Source organism: Alosa pseudoharengus, unplaced genomic scaffold (genome assembly GCF_046254945.1).
Source record: "Alosa pseudoharengus isolate Yale_2024_CS ecotype anadromous, Long Island Sound unplaced genomic scaffold, YU_APseudo_1.1 YU_APseudo_1.1_scf_22, whole genome shotgun sequence".
NCBI lineage: Eukaryota > Metazoa > Chordata > Actinopteri > Clupeiformes > Clupeidae > Alosa > Alosa pseudoharengus.
Window position 1 is genome coordinate 25,482,704 of NW_027468680.1, and position 15,901 is coordinate 25,498,604.

Below are 15,901 nucleotides of genomic sequence, written 5' to 3' on the forward strand. Positions count from 1 at the left end.
TGCAGATATATCTAGTAGAATGAACACTGATGACTGAGCAGAGGCCCTAGCTACTCTCAATGCTTCAGTCACAGACAGAAGAGCAGCTTCAGTAGAATACTCTTAAAACCAGACTGCATAGGGTCACTTAGGTTATTCTGATAAAGGAAGTCACATACTTGATCGAAGACCACTTTCTCCAAAACCTTTGACAAGAAAGGAAGAAGGGAGACAAGTCTGTAGTTCTTCACATCAGTTGGATTAAGTGTACTTTTCTGTAGCAAAGGTGTAACCCTTGCTTGTTTAAAAGAGGAACTATTCCAGAACTGAGTGAAGCATTAAACACATGTGTGACTGCTGGTAGAACAGCAGGTGCGATAGACTGTAGAAAAATGGACGGGACAGGATCCAAAGGGCATGTTGTTGGACAACTTCGCTAAAGCAGTTGAGAGACTGCTTCCTCATCAAGAGGAGAGAAAGAGTCCAACGATGCCATCATGCTAACACAAGGCAAAGGCCTCCCTATAGAGAAGGTTCATCAAACTGAGCACTTATTTTAGCAACTTTTTTTTTGTGCTTTACTCTGCCTGAAGAAGGTCATCTGACCGAAAGTTTGCACATAGAGTAAAAACCTGTTTGCAAAGACTTGAGTGTGCGGATTTTTCTTTACTTTTCATAGCAACTTTTTCGATGAAAAATGTTGCAAAGTCTAAGTCAAAGACCTTCTTTTGCCTGGTCGGTGGCCTGTGGTCACCTATGATCTGTGGTCGTTGGTCACGCTATTCAGGAGGGTGGAGTGGTTAAAACAGTGGGCGTGATCGTTCTTCTCAGGATAAAAGAGTGTGTTTTAATAGTCATCTGTCAAACTGCCTCTCGTCACCATCTATTGGAGGTCCCAAGACTCTCAAGCAGGTGAAAATGATTCAGACTCTCTCCGTCTTTCTTTCTTGCGCTTTCTGTTTCAAACACACGCGCGCACATACACACACACACACATACACTGTGCTTGACAATGTAAACTGTTTTATAATTTTACCATATTTTTTTTGTTTTTGTATGTCAGCATGAAGCTGTTGCTAATCGCAGTTGCCTCTCTGGCAGTGGTGAGCTATGCCAGCCTTTCTCTGGAGGACCTGGAGTTTCAGACATGGAAATTCAAGTTTGGTGAGGGGGTGTCTTTTTTTGCTACATACCGTATATATCAATGCAAAATGCCATTCAATGCCAATTACAACATTATGTGTAATACCGGGTAGTATGTATAAACAGAAGCTTATAAAAAATTTGAAGAGTTCAGATGAAAAAAACCCTCTAAATACATCTGACCATTTTTCTTTTAAATGAGCTTTTTTTTTTTAAGCAGGCTCCTATAGGTTTTTCCCTACAAATTGAAATTTCAGACTAGGAAGAGAGTGTTAATTAGTGGGTTTTGAAGCAAAATTAGGGATGCACGATATATCGGAGGCCGATATATTATTGGCCGATAAAGTGAAAAAATTAAAGTATTATTATCGGTCCGATAAAAGAATTCTGGCCGTACGTAAGGTCCGTCTGGCTAAACTGAGCTACTTGAGCTTGGTTGGCTATACTTTTTTCTCAATATAATATCAGCGGTGTGAATGTATTTTACCACTCTAACAAAATATGTGGATATGCGTTCATTTGGGAATTTGTGCATCTCAAAATCCTCTCGTGAATGATCCGCCATTTAACCTTACCAGGGGGTCGTTTCCAGAAAGCATCGTTTGCTAACTTGCGTCGCAACCTCGGTAGTACGCTCCATCGTTCTTGGATTTGGTGTTTCTAGAAAGGGTAGTTCGAACTCTCAATCGCAAACAAGGACGCAAAGTTTGGTCGTTTGAACTACTGCCCCTAGGCAGTCGCACTTGTGTCGTTCCTTGGTAGTTCCTGTTGGTGTCCGGAGCGCCTAACCAAAAATCACAACCGCCTAACCAAAATTTGCGAAGTGGATGTTTATCTCGTGACTCAATGATTGATCTATCCTGTAGCTTAATTCTGATTAAGACACTGCTCCTCTACTGGGCTCATTCTTGCTATTTATGTTAATTAAAGTATTGCCTTGATTTTAGTATTATAATCTTCACAGTCCCTAACAGCAGCAGTGTTAAATGGTGTAGTGGCTAAATCAGATGACTTATTATCCCAACGTTGTAGGTTCGATTTTCTTATGATGTGAGATTGTCCTCTTGCTTCTCGCTACCTGCAGATGAACTAGTGTGACACGTAGATTCAATTGTTTTTGACTGATGTATTGTACCTATGGTCTCTCGATGTAGAGTAACTATATACATAAATATGTATGGTCAAAACCTATTGTTGTGTCTCGTAGGCCTACTTTTACTCAGAGATGAAAAGAAGAGATAGGATGCGAACTCCGGCCGAGCGCGCAGTGCACCAACGCGCTGCCGTTAAGCCACGAGACAGTTAATAACCCTATGGGATACCCAGGTATTTGTCCAGGCTATATATTTTTTCCAACACAGATATATAACACAAATAATGACTCATATTGGTCTGCTTAAGTTAACTGTTTTCTATGCTTGCAATAGGTTTAGGTTTTGGCTGATGGCAATGACAATACCAGCATTAATCACTCGGTTTAGATTAGAAACATGTCGACATAGGCCGTGACAGAACATTTCTAGGGGGTGGGGTATTACACGTTGCCACTGTTTCCACCAATGATATGTATCGCTGCATCATCAACAACGTTGTTGGAACTATGGTGTTCGAACGTCGGAGGTAGCGAATTGCGACACAGGTACGATGCTTTCTGGAAACAGGTGTAACAGTGTCGTTGTTTGGTCGCAAGTTGCGTCGTACCATGGTGGTTGAGCAACATCGTTGCTAACTTTTCTAGAAATGACCCCCAGAGCGGAGCTCAGCCCTATCTAAGTCGTCTTGTGCTGATGTGTTTGCACTTTACCGCGCTGGTCAGGAAAACAAATAAACAAACTCGTTAGTGGGACGAGTACATAAGTAGGCCTAGTTCTAAGTTGTGTTTTAGTATTATATTTGCATTACTTTAGCTTGGGTTTTGTATTATTACCTAGAAATATGCTAACCATTCCTGCTCCAGTTCCAGACAGGTCATCATAATAAGTTATTAAATACTTCGGGGCTAACGCCTTTCATTTCTGCTGCAGCAGGTTGTGCTGCAACAGAGTAGACGGACATAATATACAGTCTGAGGAGTTGCAGCTTTATTCAGTTACCCGCAGTTGAAACTAAACCTAAGTTTCCCTCACAAACTCTGATTTGGTCGCTATACTGTAGCTTATTCCCAGCTGAGCCGTTTATGAGTGTTTAGTCCTAAATGAAAACGATTCATACTCTCTAGCCATAGATATATACACTAGATGTCGCCTTGACTACTGCTGTTCATTGGAACGAATGCGTCAATCGAGACGCCATTTTGCTTCAGTGATCCACTCCTCTATAATGCATTAGTTTCAATCTGGGCAAAGATCTAGCGAAAATAAAATCACCATAAATCGTCAAAATCTCAAGCAATCATCTAGTTTTTTGGGTTGTTCCAACTGACAGGCATGTATTTATGGTTGAGTCTAGAGTAAACTAAGCTTAAGACGATAATAAAGATACATTTTACCCGTCTAGCCCCATAGACTCCCATTCATTCTGCACTAGCTAGCGGCGGCCCCTAGAGGAACAATGAGTAAACTGCAACCAGGTTCGATACAATGAAAGTAAACAGGCTCTTCGTAGACATGCTCTGGTTGAGGCCACATACCCCTCGTCTCGTTTACTCATGTAAGTTGTAATCTCACCAGAAGTTGCTGTAGATCTGTAGAACATTTATCTCTGCTACTACATAGGCTACGCCAGTCGTTACTTTTATAATCATGGGTCAGTGCCATGGGCAAACGAGATGTAGCTGAATTCATAAATGACAAAGCCATGAGAAAGGTGATTTTCTTACGTTTCAACAACAAAGAAGCCGATCTGCCATCGTTGTGAGAAGTTCCCAAATTTGTCGCTAATCGCTAAAAAGGTTTTCTATCGCTGGGGATGGCCAAACGTCGCTAAATAGGTAACGCTGACAATACAGGAGAACTAGTTTAGCGCTTCAGATCCCTGTACCAAGATGGCGGCGGTGTTGACGCATGCTGAGAAGCAGAAGGCGACATCTAGTGTATATATCTATGCTCTCTAGCTAGCCACTCACTCGCAATTCACTGACGTCAGGTTCACTTAAAGGAGCCACACATTCTGTAGGGCTAGGCTACTGTTATGTTGACTGCTGTACTATTGAGGACTATTATGAGTTCTGTCCATCATTTGGTGGTAGGTAAAATTACTGCAATAAAATTATGCTTATTAAATGCTTTCCCCAAATCACTTTTCTCAATTTTTTTTCAAGAGTAATATTATCGGTTAACGTATCGGTATCGGCCACAACAAACCAATAAATATCGGTTATCGTTATCGGCCCTAAAATTCCATATCGGTGCATCTCTAAAAATGATTTGATTGACATATACTATGTGGAGAGAGCATTCACTCACCATCGTTATCTCATTTTTGATGGAGGTGACATTAAGAGGCTTTCGCATCTGAACTCTTCATACAGTATGTATAAAATGGTGACATATTAATAGTTATCTGTATTATCATATATAATAATAATAATAATAATAATAATAATAATAATAATAATAATAATAATAAAAATAAGTCCCTTCAGGGCGGAACAAGACCGGTTCCAACCGGGTCTGGTTCGCCCTGTCGGGACTTATTTTCCCACTAATGACCGTCGTTCTATACATTATCCCTTACGTGTAACCAGGTAAGGTCTACAGGACCCCTGAGGAGGAGGCCCAGCGCAAAGACATCTGGCTCTCCACCCGCCGCATTGTTCTGAGCCACAACATCCTGGCTGACCAGGGCATCAAGACCTACCGCATGGACATGAACCACTTCTCCGACATGGTAGGACAATCTATCAATGTCTTTAAAAAGTAACACATCTAAATAGCAGGATTACTCCCAAAGTGACTGCAGACGCTTACCAAAATATAATTTTGCAGCCTATTTTATTATCTAATCTAATTATCTAATTTTATACCAGGATTGTAGAATTCAAAATGTATCCACTTTCACTTCCATCCCAATTTCACAAGTTACCATTTTTTAATTACCTTTTTGTTTAAGCACCATATGGAGAATGTAAAACAGAATAACACAGGACAAAGGACAGGAAAGGAAAGGGGTATGTGTAATATACACGGCTTGTTTTGGTTGAATTTAGAAAAGTTAGTAATGGGTTCCAGATGTCTTCAAAGGCATTTTATTTTTTTGAGCGTGAGCATTTTTATGAGCATTAGTTTTTTGCTTTTTTCCATTGAAATGTAATCTGAAATTAGAATAGTCCAGTGAGTGATGTGACAAGAATTCCTTGATTTCCAGTTTTGGAGGACTACTTTCTTATCAATAGTTAGAGAAACAAGCAACGGATTTCTGAATTTGATGGGATGTGAACTTTGGAGATATCGTCAAGGAGACAGTGTGTTGAAGATGGTGGGATTCTGTAGCTCAGGTTGGTGGAGAGTGTCTCAGTAACTGTGATCCAAAGAGAGTGAACTTTTTGACAGGGCCAGATGGCGTGAAGATAGTTGTCTGTGCTACTTAAAGTGCATTTTAAACAGATATCTGTGTTGACAAGTTCCATTTTAAACATTTTATTTTGAGTTCTGTAAATTACTTTATATTGTATAAGCTGTAGGTTTGTGCTAGTTGTCATGGAGAAGGTGCTCTTACAAATATGTTCCCAGAAATCAGGGTAATAATAATAATAATTGTAGTAATAATAATAATAATAATAATAATAATAATATAATAATAATAATAGTTCGGGAGAAACAAGATAAAAGCTCACCTACACTGAAAACTGATTGGTTGATTTAGCGAAAGAGGACAGGATGCTCTCTGTCTTGGATGCGCTTCAGGCACACATGCACCACCCTTCTCTTTCTCACTCTCCGTCGTGTGTGCACTACACTCAGATACACAATTTGAAGTCTTGTCTCGCGTGCGCACTCTTGCTCACTCGCTCTAGATTCCAAGTAGGCTACATCTCGCTGCAGCCCGCGGGAAGGCGGAGCTTGAAATCAAGTCCCGCCCACATCCAAGTCAACCATATTTTCTCTGCTTACTGTACGTCACTCCCCATACGCTCGAACGGACCAAGACATCCTGGTAGCGAAGCTGAAAGCCTCTTGTTTCACACCAGATAATAGAAACTGTTGATGTAGTCAAAACGTAAATGACATTTCATGAAACAACAGTGAAGTTTTCATGTAGTTACTGCAATTGGGTCCGTGTACTTTTTCGTTCATTCGATTTCCAATTTTGAAACGATATATCCAAATTCGAAAAATGGGTCATTTTAAAGTGTGTTAATGTTGATGACAATATGTTCAAATGGAAAAAGAGCCATGTTTCATGTATTTCAGTTAGCCTAGTAGCTGGTTTGATGCTCATTGACCTCAATGCAAATCAAACTAGCACACACCATGCCAATATCTAGGTATGGTGAAGGGTATGTGATGATGTGGGGTTATTTTAATTCCAAAGGCCCAGGGAACTTTATCAGGATCCTGGATCCATTAAATAACTGGCCTTTAAAAATAAAAATCTGCCTGCCTCTATTCTACATAGGTTTATGAATACTTATGCACCCTGTATTGTAATGAAGAAAATTTATTTGTTTACAATAAATTATTAATTCACAAAGAAAATTGGTGTCCTTAAAGGTTGGATTTTTTCTTGGCACTGTATAGCTTGGAAGTTAAATTTGGGAAATTATTGATTTTCATAAAATCTTCAATTAGCTGAGAGGGTTGTACTGTGTAGTTGGTTGAACTGGTTTTATCTTCTTAATCTAAGATGATTTGGTTTCTCCCAACCCCATATTTCTGTATGAGTGTGTTGAATGACATGAGTTGATAATTCTCAAAGAGATGTTTAAGGTGTGTGACTCCCTTTTGTTTCCATATGGAAAAGTGAATAGGTTTGTTCTACAACATGATGGGTTGTCCCAGAGTGGAGTGAACTTGTTCAGTGGTAGTGATGATGTAGTGATTTTATTCGTTTTCCAAGGGAAGGTCTGCAAATGAGATGTTTGTACATTGATTTTGTTCCAATTCCAACCAGGGTTAATTGTTTTTATGTATTTGGATCCATTTCACTAAATAATTCATTTGCAAGGAAGTTTATTGAATTAAGTTTGGTGCCTCGAGCTCGCCATGTGATCTTTTATTTTGTAGTGTTGAAATTGTGTTGTTAATGAGTGTTAAAGTGTTTTGAACTATTTTGTAATGACCTCTAATTCAACAATTTAATTACTCACTCTTCTTTGTTGCTGTTCTTCTTCTGACAGGATTATGAGGAATATCGTGTTCTCCTGGGAGACTTGGTTCCTCCAAATGTCACTGTATCTCCATCTGGGCAAGGCAAGATGTCCTTCAGACAAAAACAGGGTGCTGAGCTGCCTGCAGCTTCAGACTGGAGGAAAACTGGCTGTGTGACGGATGTCAAAAATCAAGGCTACTGTGGATCATGCTGGGCCTTCAGTGCAGTGAGTTATACTGATATGTGAGATCACATGGTGTGTGTGTGTGTGTGTTTGTGTGTGTGTGTGTGTGTGTGTGTGTGTGTGTGTGTGTGTGTGTGTGCTAGTGTGTGTGTTAGTGTGTGTTCAAGTTTTTCTCTTCTGTTTTTCAGACAGGTGCACTGGAGACCCACCACTGTATAAAATATGGGTACCGCCACTCTCTGAGTGAACAGCAGCTGGTGGACTGCTCTTGGTCATATGGGAACGAGGGCTGCAATGGAGGCTATAAGCACGAGGCTTTCCAGTATGTCAGCGACAACGGTGGGATAGACACGGAAGCATCTTATCCTTATGAGGGACAGGTACAGTGGGATTAGTTTTGAAAATGTTTGCATAGATTAAACAGAACATCCAAAATATAAAAAGGGGAAATGTCAATCAAAGAAGTGAGAGAAAGTAGGAATGAGAAAGGTGAGATTCAGTTGAATGGAGAAAGACAGAGAACAGGTTCCTTTTAAGTTGCTGCACCACTATGATTACCCTAGCAACGCCCTGGCAACCATCTTACTTACCCTATCAACCAGCATAACAACCACTTATTTAGCATGGTAACCAGGGGGGTAAGCAAACCTTCGAAAAGTGAACCCCCTATGGGAGGCTCTGAGGCTAATAAGGCTTCACATGGAGTTAGCATTCCATTGACCCCTGTTCATTTTGGCGTCACTTTAACAGTGAATAACTTTACATCTGAAGCATTTTAAGCCTTTAAATGGAACATTTCTATTTCCAGAGAAACATTGTGTGACTGGCGTCATAACCTTGTATCTCACTGTACGTCTCTGTAATAAACCTTTTTTTTTTCAAAATGAATACTAAAATGATGTCATGAGCATGCAAGTTTCAGTCGCACATGAGAGAAGTATATATGGTAACTGTATTTTCTCGATAAGAGACTCAAAATCAGTTTAAGGGAAAGTCAGGGAAAGTCCACGGGTAATCTATTTAGGAAAAACGGTTTCCAAATTTCACAATCAGAAACCAGCCAACATCACACCCTGTGTGTTGTGTGTAATTTGACAGGAGTCATACTGCCGTTTCACAAAGTCGGGGATTGGTGCCTACTGCAGTGGATATATGAGGTTGCCGTATGGAGATGAAGGAACTTTAAAGGCATATGTGGCATACGTGGGACCTGTGTCTGTTTCCATTGATGCTGGACAGAAGTCCTTCCAGTACTATTCATCTGGTAGGTTATGTCCAGTACACACTTTCATCTAGTAGGTTATGTCCTGTACGCACGTTCATCTAGGTTGTCCTGTACGCACGCCTCTCTGTGCTGTCAGGCTATATATATAGGCCTATATATATATATATACACAGTATACATGTATATATGTCCAGTGCACACAATACTATTCATCTGATAGGTTATGTCCAGTACATGTTCATCTGGTATGTTATGTCCAGTACACACACCTCACATAGTTGTATTATAGGCTAGTATATCAAACTAAAATACAACAGATATTATTGAATGAATGATTGATGGCTTGATTGATTGATGTCAGGTGTCTACAATGAGCCTCACTGCAGCAGTTCTGAGACTAATCATGCCGTGTTGGCTGTCGGCTACGGAACTGAAAATGGAAAAGACTACTGGCTGGTGAAGAACAGGTGTGCTTCCCTTATTCTTCTGTACTTCTTTACTTCTACTCAGGGTAAATTCTAGGCTCAGGGGTGCTCAGCTCCTGGGCGTCACTAGACCTCGAGCTGCGTTGAGTTGCGTTTAGGCTATCCACCTTTAAATTGCATACCGTTCATAAACAATTCGGTTACACCATACCTGTCAACACTCCCGTTTTCCCCGGGTTCTCCCGTATTTCAAGGTCATCTCCCAGCACCCTCCGGTTTTGTTATTTCTCCCGGAAAACTCCCGTAATTTGCATGGCCATCAAACTTCATTTTAAAATCATTGATCCATTCATTTTTTCTGTTAGTCTGACATCTCTCAGGTTGCCAGATTGTGTATGAACTACACCAGGGGTATTCAATTAATCTTCAGCGAGGTCCAGTTACGGAAAATGTCCTCAAGCAAAGGTCCGGAGCATCATAATGTTTAACGTGCGTGTTTAGGCTATGTATATGTATGTATGTATAATATTAGGATGGATGGATGGAGCCTAGTTGTAGATAGATAGATAGATAGATAGATAGATACTTTATTAATCCCCAAGGGGAAATTCAAGAAATAGAAAATTGTAGGCCTAGGGGTCCGTGTAACGCTTTGCAGTGCTGTGTTCTATTTTCAGAATTCACATGAAAATATTTTTAAATAGGCTTTAAAATCTGTTATCCATTCTTTAGGACGGCACAGTAAAGGGGTTATTGATGCTTATTTTGATTTTAATTTTGCACAGTTATGGTTTTCTGTTCAGAAGTTAAAAATTGAAATAATGCGTCAATTTTCTAATTTTCCTTTTTTGCGCTTGTGGTTGGACTGAACCACCAGCAGGACACGACAGTTTTGCGTGGTATTGCCCCCGTATCGTTATATAAAGCGCTGTTCTCGCTGTCTAGCCTTTGAGCTCTCGATGCTCTCTTTGAGCAATCGATGATTTGAAAATAACTTACTTATCGTTAACTTAGATATCCATCTGATTGTTTCTCGTCCCGTCTCCTCTCCTCGCTCGTTTCAGGCTATCGGTCTCTTCTCCAGGCTACTTTACTCACTGACTCGACTTTTCACTGGATGAGTAGCAGCAAGCGAAATGATGGTTCCTGAAGCTCCTGAAGTAAATGCTGTTATCCTAACCAACGAAACATTTAGCGCAGCTTTGAAATCTTACGTGAAAATCTAAATTAGGCTATTTTGGTCTGGGTCCGGATAGGATCACGTCACGGTCCGGACTCGGACCGCGGTCCGCCATTTGGTGATGGCTGAACTACACCCTACACATACACGATCACTTACTTTCAATTCCAACCGTTTTGTCATAGGCTAAAACCTGGCAACCCAAAACCCAAATAAGGAAGCGGGTGCCGACTGCGCAGCCTGACGGTACCGATCCACTTGCACGACACGTCATCAAGGGGGCAGGCGAATGTTCGGAGAGCGTAGACACTATGGCGGATCTGAGGCTAAATAGTAGACCAGTTCACCTAGCCATCCCCATTGAAGTCCATTCAATTTAGGCGCCACTTTGACATCAAATAACGTTACAGCTGAAGCGTTTTAAGCCTTTATATGAACTTTTTCTATTTCCGGAGTAATACAACATTGTGTGATTAACGTCATAACCTCATAACTGACTTACAGACTGAGTAATAAACTTTTTTCCGAAATCAGTGCTAAAGTGACGTAATAAGCATATAGCTAGAGCGGGTGAAAGCGTCGTACAGGAGCAAAATAACCGTATTCTCTGGATAAGAACGAAAGCATCGGAGCACAACATTTCAGCTAAGTTTTGATGGATTGACAGTAGCCTAGGCTATGAATGTGGCGAGTGCTGTTTATATTAAATCACATTTATCTACGAACAACTAGGACATTTAGAACAGTAATGTAGACATGGTGGTAACGAAGTAAGTGGCTACATACCCAATCTCTCGGTGCAGCTATCACAAGAGTTACACAAGTCAGACTACGTGCCTACGTTACATTTACGTCCCCTGAGCCTGCGCAGAAAGCCTCGTCGACCAACAAGAAACGGTTGAAATTTGCTTCACCCGCCTCGATTGACGTCTACGTGATGACTCTGTCCATATCTTTTACTGTCTATGCACGTCATACGCATGGGGTCGCGCTGCCTCCCCTCGTTCAGTTGTGTGTGGGCGTTTTGTTTAAAATGTCAGTTACCAGCTCATACTCAGTTCGTTTTAATGTATCTTAAGTGTTTTTCCACAAATGGACCACAAATTTAGGCATGTACTTAACAGTATACAACACATTAATAGCCTAAACAAACTATGCAAGCCATTTCGAAATCCTGTTTTATTTAGCCGCCTCACGTTCAACGGATTAATTTGCATAAAGCTGTGCATCGGCCAGCTTTTTGATGCACGACATTATTTCAAATGCAGCGCTGCCTTCCCGGAATGCTTTGCGGGCGTGTTAAAGTCGCTTGACGTCACCCATAGGACTAGAGTGGAATGCGACATGACAAAATGAAGTGAAGTAGAAGTGGATCTGTACCGTGAGTCTCGCAAGCAAGCGGGCTAGTTGAATAGCCTACTCCAAAACTAGCTGTTGTCAAATTATTGGGAATTTAAGTGATTAACACATCACATAAACTGTTATTCAGTGTTGTTGATACACAATTGGCAACTTGTCAAGTAAAGTGTTACCAACAATTCTAAGTTAAGTTTATGTCGTTTTATAATTATCTATGGTTTCATATTGTTGGACCTGGCCTGAGCAACACAGTTTATCCATATTGCGCTGCATTATGGTGTCAGTGACCAATCGTCTTGCGGCAGTCAGCAGGAAGCATCAAAGATTAGTCACACCACATCTCAATGCAAATGAGTTTGGATAATGAATGGGTATTTAATATATACACCGATTTCTGAAGTGTCAAGACTATGGCGACAGAAAAGTGCCATAAAGCACTTGAGCGATAAAACATGCATACGGGCATATTATATTATTTCACACTCGTAAATATTCACTGCAAGCGCGCAAATACTCCCTGCGCGCACACACTCAGAGGAAACTGTTCCCCGAGCGAGGAAAAATATGCTGCGAGCGAGGAGGAATCTGACCAGCGCTCACTCGAAAATCACTCAGCTCTCTCGAAGTTGATGTCTGCTCGCGCGAAGTGAATTTCTGCTCTACTTGGGGGCGGTAACCAGGTTTGGTACTAGCTCTGCTGTGATTGGCTCAGTCTGCTGTGATTGGCTCAGTCGAAGAAGACAACCATACAAGACAGCATCCCTTCTACTTATTATGCCAGAAAACTGCCTGAGCAACAGAAACAATACAAAACGTAAAATTTTTGAGGTTATTTTGGTGCGCGGTAGATTCATGCCACTAGGCACAGTGTTGACATTATTAGGTTAGGCGTACAGTTCTTCGGACACGAATTGGCATTCTCTGGTATTTAAGCAACAGGAAGCTAATGACAAACTCCCTTTGCTAGTCAGCTAGTTAATGCTAGCTATAGCCTAATAATATTAACCAACCACAGGATAAATAAGTTCAATAAAGTTGAATTTCTCATTATTAACTCACCAATAAAATACAATCTTGGGTACAAAGTCATCACAACTAATTGTGGATGATGCTACATGGCTTCATATCCCAGGCATAATAAAGTCCTTATAGAAATAACTGGGCAAGTTTTTTCTGATGCTACTGGCACAGAGACGTGTACAGTATTAGGTCAATTAACTTAAAGGTGTAGGTAGGCTATAGCATTCAGACTGGACTCCCACACACTTAATGCATGCAAAATAAATTGCTATTATTTCATTAGGTAGTCTGTCTGTAAGACTTCATATGTCTTACTTTTTATGGTGATTACAGTAGGCCATTCTGACATACTTACTACATCCTGACATTTTTTCTCTTTATTGTGATTTATTGTGATTTAATAAACTTTATAGACTTCAACCATATTTATTCCTTCTGGAATTAACTATGAACTTAGATCAGGGGTTCTCAAAGTTTTGATTGGTGAGGGCCAATTCAGGAACCCAACATTGAACTGAGGGCCGCCAAAGGGGTGTGGGGAGAAAAAAAAAGAAAAACCTGGAAAAAAAATCCCATTTGTAATCATTTTAATGACTAGGTTGCATCTCTACAGTTTATATTTATTGCATTAAACAGATTTTAATTCATAACTGAGGCTAAACCTGGCTAAAATGCAATGCACACACAATCCCTGCGGTTCTCTACCCTCAACAGACAAATTTGGGATATAACAGTTCTGGTTGCAGTCCATTTCAAGTACAAACTCTCAGTGTGCCTTGCTTCTTATCAGCATAGGCCTTATTCAGGGCCAATTCCAGCTCCCAAAGCACCACAGGAAAACCTGACGGCCACGAAAAACCACTAAACGGAGATTCATTCTTTTCAAATCACACAGTACAGTTGTACAGTTTTAACAGTTTCACAGATGTTATCAGATGTTATCCGTAGACCGCAGAAATGTTTCCGCGGGCCACCATTGGCCCCCGGGCCGCACTTTGAGAACCTATGACTTAGATTAATGTAGGAATTGAATAGTGATTGTGTGGCCTATGAGGGAACACCCAGTGATACCCTTGTTATCATCAAATGGTAGCCTATAGCGATGTGGTCAGGATACACACCGGTATACCATGGTCCGCATCAGCGGTGACCGAGTTGTGGTCCGCCTGATCATAAAATGTATAGTTTAGTTAAGCTGAATTGCATAAACTGCTCACAATGTAGCTTGTGGCAATGTGGTTATCACAGAACAAAGACCAATTTTTTCTTGAATTTCCCCTTGGGGATCAATAAAGTATCTATCTATCTACTTTTATTCTTACTATTATTTCTATTCTATACACTCTTTTCTTTCTTAAAAAAATGTATTGTACAGTATATGAAGAGCCTTTCATTAGGAAACTCGATAGTTAGGCCTATTCAAATACTGTACATAATGCCCCACCTTGATTAGAACCTTGTTATGGGAGAACATTTTTACATTGTGTTTGTTTTTGAAAAACTCAAATATTGGTCAGGCTCTATAGGAGATGGAGACACACACACATCCACACACACAGGCACACACACAGGCACGCACATACAAGCATACACAAAAGTTGCAAGAGTAGGGGATAGGTGATGAAGACGAATTGACAAGTGGGATTTAATTTTGCGGAGAGGATGTACAGGACTGAGCGGCAGTCATATTTTGTTATGCTATATGGTCCATCTAGTTTTTTAAATTATTTTGAATGGTGTTAGGGGCACCACTAAAAATGGTGGGTTATGTAGGTGTTATCACCTAAATATATCATATCCCCCAGCCTCTGAGTGATCAACAGCAATTGTAGTGTAACAGGCATTGTATAAAATGAGTTGAACAGGTTGATGCTCAAGAGATAGGCCTTCCCCTATCCTTCTGTACTTATTTACTTCTAGTTCTGCAGTTCTGCTACTACTAATGTTGCTGTAAAATTATATTTCTCTATTTAGTAAACATTTTAATGTGTACGCCATATGAGTGTGATTTAGTAAGTGTTTTATGGTGTGCTTTATGTGAAGCTGGGGTGTCCGCTGGGGAGAACAAGGCTACATCAAGATGGCCCGGAACCAGAACAACCAGTGTTGCATTGCTTGTTTTCCATATTATCCTCTGGTCTGATGGTGAGTTTGTGAAGAGAAAGACAACACCCCTAATAAAACCCCACCTTCTATGGTTGGGCTTCTTGCAAATACAGTATGATGTGTTTTAGAGAATGTCTAAAGAGTTATCTTAGTTTTTTCCTGTTTCAAGACCGATTGATGTGGCCGAGGATAATGACCTGTTTAAAGGGGAACAAGGATTCACTTTGAGATATTTTAGTTTTATGGATGATGTTATTGTAGTAAGACATTTCATATATGGGTGTGCTGTATGCTTTACTCATGTGTTTTTTTTACTTCTGTTTGTGAGCAAGTTACTCTTTTCTCTGTAACCTCAGACTGTGTCTGTTAGCAGCACGGTCTCCGCCGGTGCCGTGAATAAAACTCTCTGAGATTTCTGACTTGACTATTGACTGCCTGAAATTTTCCTCAACTGATTGCTAAAAACCGACCGCTAGACCGATAGTTATACGTATGATATCTGATGGGAGTTTGGCAACCTATGAATATTCATGAGTCTCTTCTGCTTCTTTCCTCTCTAGAGCTCAGCCATGTGAGGACTGCTCCGAACCTTAAATGTGCAGATCATTGATCACTGCTTTGCATTCTTGCTGCAGTTTTGACGTTTGTGTAAATGTCTTAGTGTCTTGTCTTCCTCTCACCTTTGAAATAAAAATAACTGATGAGCAGCCTGAATGAAAAGAGTATTTAGTATCCTCTGAATTTTGATTATTGGTTTTCAGTGCTTTAACTGAATGTGTGTCATATACATGTACAGTATGTTTAATTTTGGATATTGCACTTTAAAAAAGGATAACACACTCAACATTAACATTACACAGTCTAGTGATCGTATTGCTTTGACTAAATTAAGTTATGAGAATGTGTAACACACTGTTACTTTATTTAGTAAATGCAACAAGATGACTTGACCGGGTCATGTAGAGTGTGCTGATTTTTTTTTTTTCATAGTGCTTACACTTACCCCCTCATTTTGAGTTTTTGCTCGAAAT

At 40.3% G+C, this 15,901-nt stretch overlaps 1 protein-coding gene across 1 annotated transcript; it reads left to right on the forward strand.

The window, feature by feature from the left end:
• The first annotated feature begins 852 nt into the window (after window positions 1-852).
• On the forward strand, window positions 853-15,590 carry LOC143138976 (cathepsin L-like peptidase). Its single transcript, XM_076299485.1, has 9 exons — window positions 853-891; window positions 1,043-1,143; window positions 4,808-4,950; window positions 7,400-7,597; window positions 7,744-7,935; window positions 8,654-8,819; window positions 9,142-9,247; window positions 14,808-14,909; window positions 15,431-15,590. Exons 2-8 carry the CDS (start codon window positions 1,044-1,046, stop codon window positions 14,905-14,907), a joined length of 1,005 nt encoding a protein of 334 aa, XP_076155600.1. The 5' UTR covers window positions 853-891; window position 1,043; the 3' UTR covers window positions 14,908-14,909; window positions 15,431-15,590.
• Window positions 15,591-15,901: the final 311 nt, after the last annotated feature.

Excerpts from the sequence above, each read along its gene's own strand:
- LOC143138976 (XM_076299485.1), top strand. The coding sequence starts at position 1,044 with ATGAAGCTGTTGCTAATCGCAGTTGCCTCTCTGGCAGTGGTGAGCTAT. Across the intron at positions 1,144-4,807 it reads GACATGGAAATTCAAGTTTG|GTAAGGTCTACAGGACCCCT; the intron begins GTGAGGGGGTGT and ends ACGTGTAACCAG. Across the intron at positions 7,598-7,743 it reads CATGCTGGGCCTTCAGTGCA|ACAGGTGCACTGGAGACCCA; the intron begins GTGAGTTATACT and ends TCTGTTTTTCAG.